Source organism: Trachemys scripta, chromosome 2 (assembly GCF_013100865.1).
Source record: "Trachemys scripta elegans isolate TJP31775 chromosome 2, CAS_Tse_1.0, whole genome shotgun sequence".
Lineage (NCBI taxonomy): Eukaryota > Metazoa > Chordata > Testudines > Emydidae > Trachemys > Trachemys scripta.
In genome coordinates, this window is record NC_048299.1 from 163,938,543 (window position 1) to 163,949,857 (window position 11,315).

The 11,315-nt window shown below is 54.1% G+C and overlaps 1 protein-coding gene across 1 annotated transcript; it reads left to right on the forward strand.

Annotated features, from left to right (window-relative positions):
- The first annotated feature begins 1,379 nt into the window (after positions 1 to 1,379).
- LOC117873117 (lectin-like) lies at positions 1,380 to 10,556 on the forward strand. The gene is made up of 6 exons (XM_034762157.1): positions 1,380 to 1,579; positions 3,547 to 3,665; positions 6,666 to 6,812; positions 7,871 to 7,985; positions 9,021 to 9,093; positions 9,741 to 10,556. The coding sequence occupies exons 1-6, from the start codon at positions 1,531 to 1,533 to the stop codon at positions 9,760 to 9,762; spliced, it is 525 nt and encodes a 174-aa protein (XP_034618048.1). The 5' UTR covers positions 1,380 to 1,530; the 3' UTR covers positions 9,763 to 10,556.
- The last annotated feature ends 759 nt before the right edge of the window (positions 10,557 to 11,315 follow it).

The window sequence follows — 11,315 nt, forward strand, 5'->3', positions numbered from 1 at the left end:
TCATGGTCTCGCTAATGCACAAAGTAACACCACCTCCCTTCTCCGAGTTGATATTCCCTTATACAGCCAAGGTTTGCATTTGCCTTCTTGCCTACAGCATTCCCCTGGCAGTTCATGTTCAGCTGATTGTCTGCCATGAGCCTGAAGCCCTTTTCAGTGCCGCTGCTTTCCATGACCCAGTCCTGCCGCTGTCTCCATCTGACCTATGCCTAGATGCCTGACCTTGCATTAGGCCATGTGAAAACAGACGTTCGAAGCAGCCGACACTGTGCTGGTGAGCCCTGTGAATGTAACCCAACATTGGATCCCAAGAAATGCGGCCACAACGTTAACATGGGCTTCCACCAAAACGTTACCTTCCCTTGGCTGGCTTAGACAAGAATGGCCGCTCATGTGAAGAGAGCCCATCCTCACAGCTCTACCACAGACCCAGAGTTTTACTGGAGAGATCTACACCCCAGTCTCAGGATGGAACTGGGGTTTCACGTCTACCCCCATGATGAAATGAATCTTCTTCTCTAGGGCCATGTCTACACTAGCACTTATGAATAAAACACACACACACACACACACACACACACCCCGAGCAACGTAAGTTTTGCTGGTATAAGCTTCTTCTTTGAATTGTTCAGGCAGAGTCTAGGGGTCGCATTCATCCCCTTGATGGCCTTTCCCTGGACAGTTGAATGTGGTTGCATCAGAAATGGCGTTTCTTTGGCCCTTTGCACGATTCCTTAACCTGCTTGGGGGCAGCAGGAAGATAAATATCACTGCTTCTCTTCCAAACAATCTCCCCTTCGCCACCCCAACCCGTCTTGACTACTGTCTCCAGGATTTTACCAATCCCAGTTAGCTCTCTGCAAATAACATGGACAATTTTAACACTCACAATGTAACAAATTTGACCTGAAGTTGCTACTGTGTGTTGTTTTTTAACCAGTGTGTCTACCCAATTTTTGTCCTCCCCGTCCAAGTTGCTCTCCCTAGCTACAAGTAGACTGGGCAGGTGGGGGGAGAGGGGGACGCATTCCAGTGGGCATGGTCCATTTGCACACTTTTAAGAGCTGAATTTTCCACTGCCAGGCTTCCGCTTTCTCTCTTTTCCACCTGTGCAGCCACTCTGCCCTCCCGTAATGGCAAAGAAAGGAATTGCAGGATGTAGGATGACTATTCATCAGGTCCCAGGGAGATTTCCTTGGGCCTTCTCTCTCCCATGCCGGCCAGTTTCCAACTGTACATTTGCCCACCACAATAAAGTGAGCAGCTGCAGGGCTTACTCCACTGGCCTCCGCGTGGAGAAAGGGTTAAACCGGGCTGCTGGAGCCAGAAGGGACACAGCAGGACCATAGAGGAAATTCAGAGGAGCAGCATTTCCTATGATGAGTCACTGCAGTGCAGAGGACTGATACAAAATTTCCTGCATCCACTTGTGTTCCACCGTGAGCAAAGCCTGAAAGCCCAACCTGAGAGGAGTCTGTGCTAGCCAGCGGGGATTTGGGATTTGCCTGCTGACCCCCATCCTCACCAGAGATGGATCCCAGGACATCCCTCTACCTCGTGCTCAACTTCATTGCCTGGGGTGAGTTGCGTTATCCTTCCCTGCTGCTAACCCCCAGCCCAATCACACTGTTCTGTGGGCACCACCACCCCACAGCGATGGGGGCTTCGTGGAATCAGTGGGGAGCCCTGGTCCTGGCAGAGAGGTGTCTTCACCGTGCGCCCCTCCTGCCGGCTCAGCACCCATTGCTTCCCCGTGCTGGATTTTGGCAGAGTCTCAGGACTGGGAGGCCCATGGAGTCTGAACACTTCACTCACCCCAGGCTTGAGAGGTAGAAGGTGAAGCAGAGGGTGTCTGGCTCCCTGTCTTCTCCTCTTCCTCCCGCCTCTCACCCTGACCTTTTCCATGCACCTCTGCCTCTTCCTATGCACCCAGAGTTTCCCCTGTCCTCCAAAGTCATCCGAACTCCTCACTTTATGCTTGGGAGGAACTCCCTGTAAACATCCACAAAACCGCCTCCTTGTCTTCCTTCAAAATTCTCCCCTGCCATGACAGCTACAAAAACTTGACATCAGTCATGCCGCTGGCATGCTGAGACCCCTGCCCAACCTGTTGACTAATATGGTTGCATTATTTCCTTGCACTCCTCCGTACGGCTGCAACCAGCTCTTGGCCTAGGTTGTAAGCTTTTGGGGCAGGGCTGTCTGCTTGTTCTTTGTACAGGGCCTAGCGCAACGGGGTCTTGGTCCATGAAGAGGGCTCCGAGCCGCTCCTGTAATATACAACAAAGAGTCCTGTGGCACCTTATAGACTAACAGACGTATTGGAGCATAAGCTTTCATGGGTGAGTACCCACTTCGTCAGAGGCATAAAGTGGGTATTCACCCACGAAAGCTTATACTCCAATACGTCTGTTAGTCTATAAGGTGGCACAGGACTCTTTGTTGCTTTTTACAGATCCAGACTAACACGGCTACCCCTCTGATACTCCCGTAATATAACTGATCATAATAATAAAAGCACCCGTGGGATTAATCTGCCACAGAGCCAGCGCTGGCCCAGGTTCAGCACCCCCTTCTGGAGCAAAAGAGGGAAGCAGTGTGCCAACGGATTCAGGTCCCACTCTGCTTGCTGGGCAGCACAGCTCTTCACAGCCACAAGTTAGCTCTAAATAATGTGGTTCATATTATTTTAATTTCCTCTCACCCTAAACTCTTCTCCATTCCCTTCTTCCTTGGGTCATGATGGATTCTTCATCACTGGCCATTTCAAAATCAAGATTGGATGTTTCCTGAGAGATCTGCTGTAGGAATTATTTGGGGACAGTTCTCTGGCCTGTATTATCCAGGTGGTAACACTAGATATCACCATGGTCTCTTCTGGCCTTGACAGCTATGAATCTTGTCTGTCACCACCGTTTATGTTTCTCCCGTGTCGTTTTTAAGCAAGGGACCCCTTCTTTTTCATTCATTGTAAAGCACCAAGCAAAATGCTGCTGCTGTATTAATAATTATTGTGTGTGAAAAACCACTATTGATAAATGAAGCAATCAGTGAAAAGCATTAACAATTATAGCAACCCCTAGATCACTCTTCTCCCTGCATGAGGGTATTGATACTGCTATGGTGGTGCCACCAGATGGTGCTGTTACACACAATCTTAGCATGTGAGCCAGAGTACAGTCTTGGCAGACATAGTCTTGTTAGTTTTGTAATCCAATTTATTTTGGGGGGTGGCAACTGTTGCCAAGGGCAGGAGGATTTGTTGCTCCCTGGGAACCTGGCACTGATGCATGGGCTGAGATCACTAACAGAGGGGCTTGAATGTGTGCTGTTTGTGACCACCTCTGTTCCAGAACTGGTGCATAAAATGTAAATGAACAAGGTGCACTAAGAAACTACTCAGATTCCATGTCACTGCTTTTTCCTGCAATGAGCAATTGGTATAATACTTACCTGCCTTTGGGACCAATGCATGAAACATGTTGCACTGATGTTTTATTCTCTCTTGCATCTCATTGCACTCATGGTTCCCGATCTTGACACCAGGTGCCTGCTCCCAGGAGAACTGTCTCTGCGCCCGCGGCTTTTGTTTCGAGGGCTGGGTGCAGTATCAAGACTCCTGCTATAAGGCTGTGAAGGAACCGATGAAATGGCCTGAAGCTGAGGCAAGTCTGAATGCAGGGAGGTAGCATGGCATAGTGGTAAGAGCCCCAGCCTGGGACATAGGAGAGCTGGATTCTATTCCCAGCACTGGTTTGCTGAGTGACCTAGGGCAAGTCACGCCCCTCGCCGTGCCTCAGTTTCCCAATCTGTAAAACATAAAGATACTGACTTCGTAAACTGCTTTGAGATCTTGTAACAGTGCACGGCCTCTGCTCCTATCTTTCTCTGAGCGCACAGAGCACTTGGAGATGCTCTGCTTGGGAACACCACGTGTAGTTGATTTACAGCAGTGATCACCAAGCCATCGATTGTGATCGACTGGTCGATCCTGGAGTCTCTGCCAGTCCATCACAATCTTTGGGCCGCTAAAAATCCTGCGGTGCAGTGGGGCTTAGGCAGGCTGCCTGCCTGCCGTGGTCCCACACTGCTTCCAGTAGCAGCTGGCTGCTGGCACATCATTGTGGCCCCTGGGGGAGGGAGAGAAGGCGGCTCCACGTGCTGCGCCACCCCCAGCACTGTCCTTGCAGGAACCAGCCAATGGGAGCTGTGGGGGTGGCGCTTGTGGTCATGGACAGTGCACGGAGACCCGCTGCCCCCCGCCCCCAAAGGGGCACAAAGAGACGTGCCAGCAGCCAGACACTGCCAGGAGTGGTGTGGGGCCATGGCGGGCAGGCAGCCTGCCTGAGCCCTGCTGTGCCACCTACCGGGAGCCGCCTGTGGTAAGTGCCTCCTGGACGGAGCCTGTACCTTGTACCCCCTCCTACACCCCAACCTCCTTCCCCCCGGCCAGAGCCCCTCCTGCACCCAAACTCCCTCCCAGAGCCCGTACCCCTCACCCCCTCCCACACCCCAATCCCCTGCACCCCCTCGTGCATCCCAACTCCCTGCCCCAGGCTCAGCCTGGAGCCCCCTCCCACACTCTGAACCCCTCAGCCCGTCCAGAGCCTGCACCCCTCCTGCACTCCACCCCAACCCCCTGCCCCAGCCCAGAGGGAGGGAGGAATGGAGTGAGCAGGATGGGGCCTCGGGGAAGGGGTGGGGCCTCGGGGAAGGGGTGGGGTAAATCCTGGGTTGATCTTAAATTCAAAGCGTGATCTTGAGTGTAAAAAGGTTGGAGCCCCGTGATTTACAATGTTCCCGCCTCAGCTGTTCGGCAGAGTGCAGCACTTTATCTGCAATAGCACATAACCCTCAGCCCCTTAGAGCAAGGACTGGACAGGGAGGAGCGCTCTCCCTCAGAGATCTCTCCCGGGACTAATGCTGAGGGTACATCTACACTGCGATTAAAAACCCCACTGCACTGTGTCGCTGAGCCCAGCTCAGCTGACTCGGGCTCGTGGGGCTAAAAATAGCTGCGTCGCTCTTCGGGCTTCGCGGAGTTTCAGAGCTGGACGGCTGGTGGAGCCTGAACGTCGACACTGCCATTTATAGCCCCGGAGCCGGAGCCCCGGGAGTCCAAGTGAGCTGAGCTGGGCCAGCCACGGCCATGCTGCAGGTCTTCGATTACAGCGCAGACACTCTCCCCTGGCACTTCCTTCCTGGGGCTCATTAGCCCTGTAGCCGTCTGCAGCCCACCTCTGATCTGTCATGTAGGCCCAGCTTCGCCCCTCCGCTTGAATTGGGGCTCCAGTGGTCAGAGTGCTGGTACAGCCGCTGTCGCCCAGCGCTCTGGCCCAGATCAGCTGATGAGAAGCACTTTACAAGAGCTAGGGACTATTAACAGCTGGGCATATTTGCTGAGCAGGGAGAGAGGCAGGGGACAGGAAACGCTCTGGAGGGCACATTACTAAGGGCTGGATTCTGGCCAGCTGTACGTGGTTCCCTTGAGATCAGTGGCACTATCGGTGGAGTGGGCGCCTATGCAGCGTCTGTTCAAAGGGGTCCACTGACGTCTCTCATTAAATCCTGAGCCATCCAAGTGAATCTGCCCCTTGAGCAGCTGGTGTGACTCCTGCCAGGGAGAATGTTGGAATCCCTCCTCTGCCACACGAACAAGTCTGGGGGAATTTCCCAGCTTCCAGATGGCCTCTGTTCGCCTCCTCTAAATAGTCCTCTGATGGCCATTATTGCCTCCCACCGAGATCTCTGTATCCATAAGCTTATACTCAGCTCGAGGGCATTTCTCTGTGGGTGTGTCTGTCGGTCAGGTGATAACACTTGAACGTCCGTCGCATGCCATCTGTTCCAGAACGTCAGGGAACCTTCTAGGCATCGATGCCCAGAGTTCTACTGATCTGGGGGGAAATCAGAAAAAACAAAAAGGGGGAAATGGAGGACGCCGGTCCGGTTTTTGCCATCTGGTTAGCAGAGCAGGTAGCTACAACCGCCTCTCTCATTGTTGGTGGACGGCAGCCATTAACACCTTCTGGCATAACACAGCCCCTGCCCTGAGCTCTGCCGGTCCTCCCAACGGACTTTTCAACACTCTCAGGTTGTGTCTACACCAGGAGCAGCGGAAGCTCTCTAAAAGGGGGGGGGGGGGCAGGTGCCTGAATCATGGCCCCGCCCACCACACTGCCCCTTCGCCAGAGACCCCGCCTCTGTGCTGCCCCTTCCCCCATTAGGCCACACCTCCATATCGCCGCTTCCCGCACTTTTAAAAGTGTGGGGGGGGCATATCCCCTTGCCCCCCCCCCATTCTGGCACATGCTATAAATGGCACAACTGCAGCTGTGCTGCTCTAGCGTAGACACTTACTACAGCCACGGGAGGGGTGCTTTTGTCCCCGCAGCAAATGGACTAGTCCCCTCCCTGTGGGGGAAACCAAGGTGTGAGACGCTAAGAGACTTGCCCAAGGCCACCTGGTGAGTCTGTGGCAGAACTGGGAATTCAGTCCATCGCTCTTGAGGGCTAGCCCACTGCCTCAACGACCAGATCACCCCCCTTCTCTAGGGCTCTGACCCACTGATGTCAACAGGCGTTTTTCCATTGATATCTAAGCGTTTTGGGTCAGGCGCGCTGGTTGCAGCCTCGTGTGATTTGTCCTTGCGGTGCCTTTTCAGGTGGCGTGTCAAAGCTACGGCAAGAATTCCCATCTGGCCTCCATCCACAGCGCAGAGGAAAATGACTTCATCTTTCACCTGATGGGCAAGCCCCTGGATTACACTAATGGGCAGGCCTACTGGATCGGCGCACATGACACTTTCAAGGTAGCTCCTGCCTCACCCGTCTGGCACAACCCGCAATCAGAGCAACTGCACCTTCAGCGCAATCGCCAGGGATGGAGGGTCAGACTGGCATTTCCACTTGTACCAGGGGGACATCGTGGGGTTGAGGGCAGAATTTGGCTCCCTGTGTCTTACACTGGGGGCTTGTTATTTCAATCTGATGTAGAGCAAAGAGTGTTTGCCTGGATTAGGCCCCAGGAGTCCTCAGTTCTATTCCTGGCTTTGCTGCTGGGGTGGCTTTAGGCAAGTCCCAGCCTCTCTTAGTGCCTCAGTTTCCCCATCTGTAAAATTTGGGTAACGCTACTGACCTGCTTTGTGAAGTGTTGTGAGCTCTACTAATGAAAAGTGCTAGAGAAGAGGTAGGTGTTACTGTCCCTCAGCTGCAAAGCATGCTGGGATACAGGGCGTAGAAAAGGTGCAGTGGAAACTACAGCTGTTTTGTCACCTCCACACTCCAGCTGACGTTCACTCTCCAAGAACCAGGCCCTGCCGTCTGAGCTTGGGGAGAGCAGGGGCTGGGTGTGGCATGGCTGCTGCAAGTGGGGAAGATGTGCTGGGATCTGGTGGAGGCTGGTGCGATCCCAAAGTGGAGGTGACACTGGCACGCGAAGGTGAACGCGGTGCCAGCTTAGGGCTGTGGGTGAGGGTTATGACAGAGCTGATTCCAAGCCAGGTCGGCGCTGCTCATTCTGCCAGCCCCACAGACAGAAGGACGGCCCAGCGCTTAGTGCAGCGCACGGGGACTTGGGAGTCCTGGGTTCAGTTCCCGGGTCTGCCACTGTCTCCCTGTGTGACCTCGGCGCAGTCACTTAATCTACCCTGTGCTGAGTTCCCCAGTCTGTAACACGGGGCGGACCCTTCCCCACTCCCCGGGGTGGTGTGAGGCTGACGCTGTCACTGCAGTGAGGAAGAGGCCTCCACAGCTGGGATATTAGAGGTTAGAGACAGTGCTGATCCCTTAGTGGCTATTGCTCCATCTCCTCTCCCCGCAGCGCTCCTGCCCCCCGGTTCAGTCACTAACACCGTCACCCTTTCTCTAGGAGGGGTCTTTCATGTGGACGGATGGTTCCAAATTCAATTTCCGGACATTTCCTGCAGACCAGCCCGATGGTCTCCCGGGAGAAAACTACCTGGGCTCTTGGACCCTGGAAAACGGTGGGAGCTTTGTCCTGGGGCTGTGTGTTGGGGTGGGGGGGGGCAGATGCTTGGTGGCTCGGTTTGGTCGGGGCTGGCTCATTATCTCGACCCCCTGTCTCTCGCCAGAAGAACATTGCCCAGATTCAGTTCCTGCTGGTTGGCTGCACCATCCGATCAAATCATTGAGCTGTCTGGTTTGGTCCCTGCCCCTGCCCCTGCCCTAGCATCTCAGTCCACTGACCTATCTACCTCTGCCTCTGACTGTGGCTTACGCCAAATGCTTCGGAGGAAGACGACCCCTGCCTTCCCCCCCCCTCCCAAAACCAGCCCAATCCAAACAAAAGCCTTCCCTAGTGGCTGGTCAGTTTCCTGGGGACAGCCCTCCCCAATACACCCCGATCAGTGCCAGAGGATGGACAACTCCAGTGTCCATTATGACCCACTTTCAAAGTGAACTCCACAAACGGAACAGTGTGTGATCCCCTCGGGCTGGGAGCAGCTCCGGCCTGCCCCATGTGCCGTCAGGTCTACCAGAGCTACGTGGGTGCAAAGAGGGGAGGCGTGCGGGGGTGAAGCAGGGTCCCCCCTACCACCCCCCGATTTCCTGCTTGGCTTGTACTGAACATGCTCACACAAACTGAAACACTACTGAAGCCAGCTGCCCTCACTCTGTCCCCTCCCACTATTGGCAGGCATGGGTCACCCAGTTACACCAATTTGCAATGGAGAAATTGACGACCCAAGATGCAAGGCAGCAATGAACCAGGGCAATATTGCACTCAGCCTTTCTTTTCATGCCTCATCTAAGTTCCCACTAGTGTTTTCCAGTATCTATCTATCTAGCTAACCCCATACACCCCCTCTATCTATCTATCTATCTATCTATCTATCTATCTATCTATCACCCCAGTCTTGACTGTACAGATGCCAGCACAGTTAGAGAGCTCACATTAGCTCTCACACGCAGATGACTTTCCTAGTCCTGGAAGTGCCCGTTCCTGCCAGCGGGCGGTTTGTTCCTGGGTTGATTCCTTCTGACTCCGTCTCTTTTAGGCTTCGTCACCTGGAACGACTATGGCACCAGCTGGTCCTTCCCGTTCGTTTGCAAATACACCCTGCGGAACAGGTACCATCCAGCTTCACTCCCACCAGGGCGGGCTATTCTCCGGACAGGCGAACTCTAGCAGTGGCTGACGGTGTCCCGGTGACTGTTCGGGCACCCACGGGGCCTGGTTGTTGTTTATATGGCAGTTGTGCTCAGACTGGGCCAGCCACTGTACGAACACGTAGGAAGACACAGTCTCTGTCCCAGTGAGCGCCACATACAGCGATGGCAGCGTCCTGCCTGCACACCGCCTGCTCGGGAAGAGACGGCTCTGGGGAGCTTAGTCTCCAGGGCTCCTCGGGCCCATGGGTGGGTGACTCCTGAGAGACGGGCACCTTCCTCCCAGGCTGAGATCCACAGGAGCACCTTTAGTTACCGCTGACCTGAAACTGGCCATACTGGCACTAGAGCCTTAGATGGGACAGGCCCCGTATCGCCTTCCCTGACCCCCTCAACCCACCAGGACCACTTCCCTGGGGCCACATTGGAGCTAGCACCCCCTACAGGGCAAAGGCCCCATGTCGCATCCCCTGAGCCAGCTAGTGCCCCGCCCTGGGGCCAGATCAGAACTGGCGCCCCGAGAGAGAAAAGGTCCCATCCACATCTGGGCACCACAACCAACAGCTGTTTCTCTTCCTCTTTTGCATGGGCAATGCCTGTTCCCGCAGCTTCAGGGACCAATCCTGGTAACAGGACGTGGTGGAAGATGCCGTCTGTATCCTGCAGTGGAGGCGGCGTCATCTTCCTGTGCTGTAGCTTCACATCTGGAACCATTTACTGCTGTGTCCTTATCCCGTCTTTTGTGTCCTGGATAGAACTGGGCAAATAACAGGTTCGGGGGTTTGCTGGGAATTCTGAAAAATTGGGAGGGGGAAAAAATGTTTAAAAAAATATTTTGCAAATGCAGAAGGGGGGAAATAATTTTGCACCAAACAAAAATTTTGCTTTGATTGTGACCATTTTAAAACTCTGTTTGTTTTTAATCAGACTAAAGGCCATTTCAAAAGGAAAAGTAGTTTCAGACCAAAGACGCTAAAGGTTTAGATTTTTCTGGGTTGGTTTTTAGTTTTGGCCGATACACGTCAGTGAAGCCAAAACAATTCACCAAATGATTCGGTTTCACCAAACCTGCATTTTTCACCGGAAAAGGGGCTGGTCTGAAAAGTGTCACCCGCCTGTATTCCCCCTCGGTCCCAGGTGGCGTCTCCTGCTGGGAGTCACTTTCCAGTGGGAACCCGCAGCAGGCCGGAGGCCGGGGGAACAAAGGTCACAGTTTCTTTGGACTCCAGAGCCACTGCGCTCTCACTGGCAAGGCATCATTCAGCGATTTTGCTCATGCAAATCTGCTTAGAGAGCTCCCTGCTCTGATCCCTGCTTCTCTTTCTCCCGCCTCTTCCTCCTGCTTTATACATGTACCTGCTCATTCCTACAAATGTTCTGGGCCAAAACAAAATGATCAATAAAAAGGCTGTTCGCCCAGAGAACGAATGTAGTAGTCATTGTACAGCGCCTGGCACAGTGGGGACCTGGCCACGAGTGGGAGGGGTAAGGGCAGCAACTTGTGGGGAAAGGTGTATAAAACCACGGCAGCTTTGCCAGGTGGAACGCTCGCTCGCAGCGTTGCCTTGGGGATGAGTTAAGTTTCCAAATTTCCTCTTGACTCTCTGAGATTTCAAGGGACGGGGCGATTTCTCCCCTCTCCCCCAGTTGAATTCCCCATCTCAAGTCACCAGCACGACCCGACGGGGCTCTGCTGAATCCCCGAGCTGGAATTGCTCTGGCAAGCCTTGGGCTGTGTCTGCTCTTGACCATAACCACAGTGGACTGAACCCCAGAGCCCTTCTCCAGCCTGTGACACTGGGGCGTTTCCCTGGCTAAGGGCTGTGTGAAATCTGCAGGCCCAACCCTACAGCCTCATGTTACGAGGTGCCCCGTATGGAGACTCTTCTCCTGCGGGGAGGCAGCATTTGCTCCACAGCAGAAAAACGAGGGGTTCCTCCCCCTCAGCCCACCTGGACCCCTGGATCCCGCGTGGATCAGGCCATTGGAAGACTGCAGCTGACATGATGCAGCGTATAAGTTCTGCCAAGAGGGGAACAGCCCCGGTACCGACAGGCTCTCTATCCTGGAGGAGAAAGGCAGCACATGACACACTCGAGTTAGAAACAAGGCACGGATGTTTGCCAGGCTGGGTGAGTAACCCTGGGCACAGCCTGCCAAGGGAAGGGGGCCTTCAAACCCAG

Bases quoted from the DNA above. Each gene is read 5' to 3' on its own strand.
- LOC117873117 (XM_034762157.1), top strand. From the start codon at position 1,531: ATGGATCCCAGGACATCCCTCTACCTCGTGCTCAACTTCATTGCCTGG. The intron at 7,986-9,020 runs GTGGGAGCTTTG...CGTCTCTTTTAG, and splicing joins CTCTTGGACCCTGGAAAACG to GCTTCGTCACCTGGAACGAC. The intron at 9,094-9,740 runs GTACCATCCAGC...CTGTTCCCGCAG, and splicing joins AAATACACCCTGCGGAACAG to CTTCAGGGACCAATCCTGGT.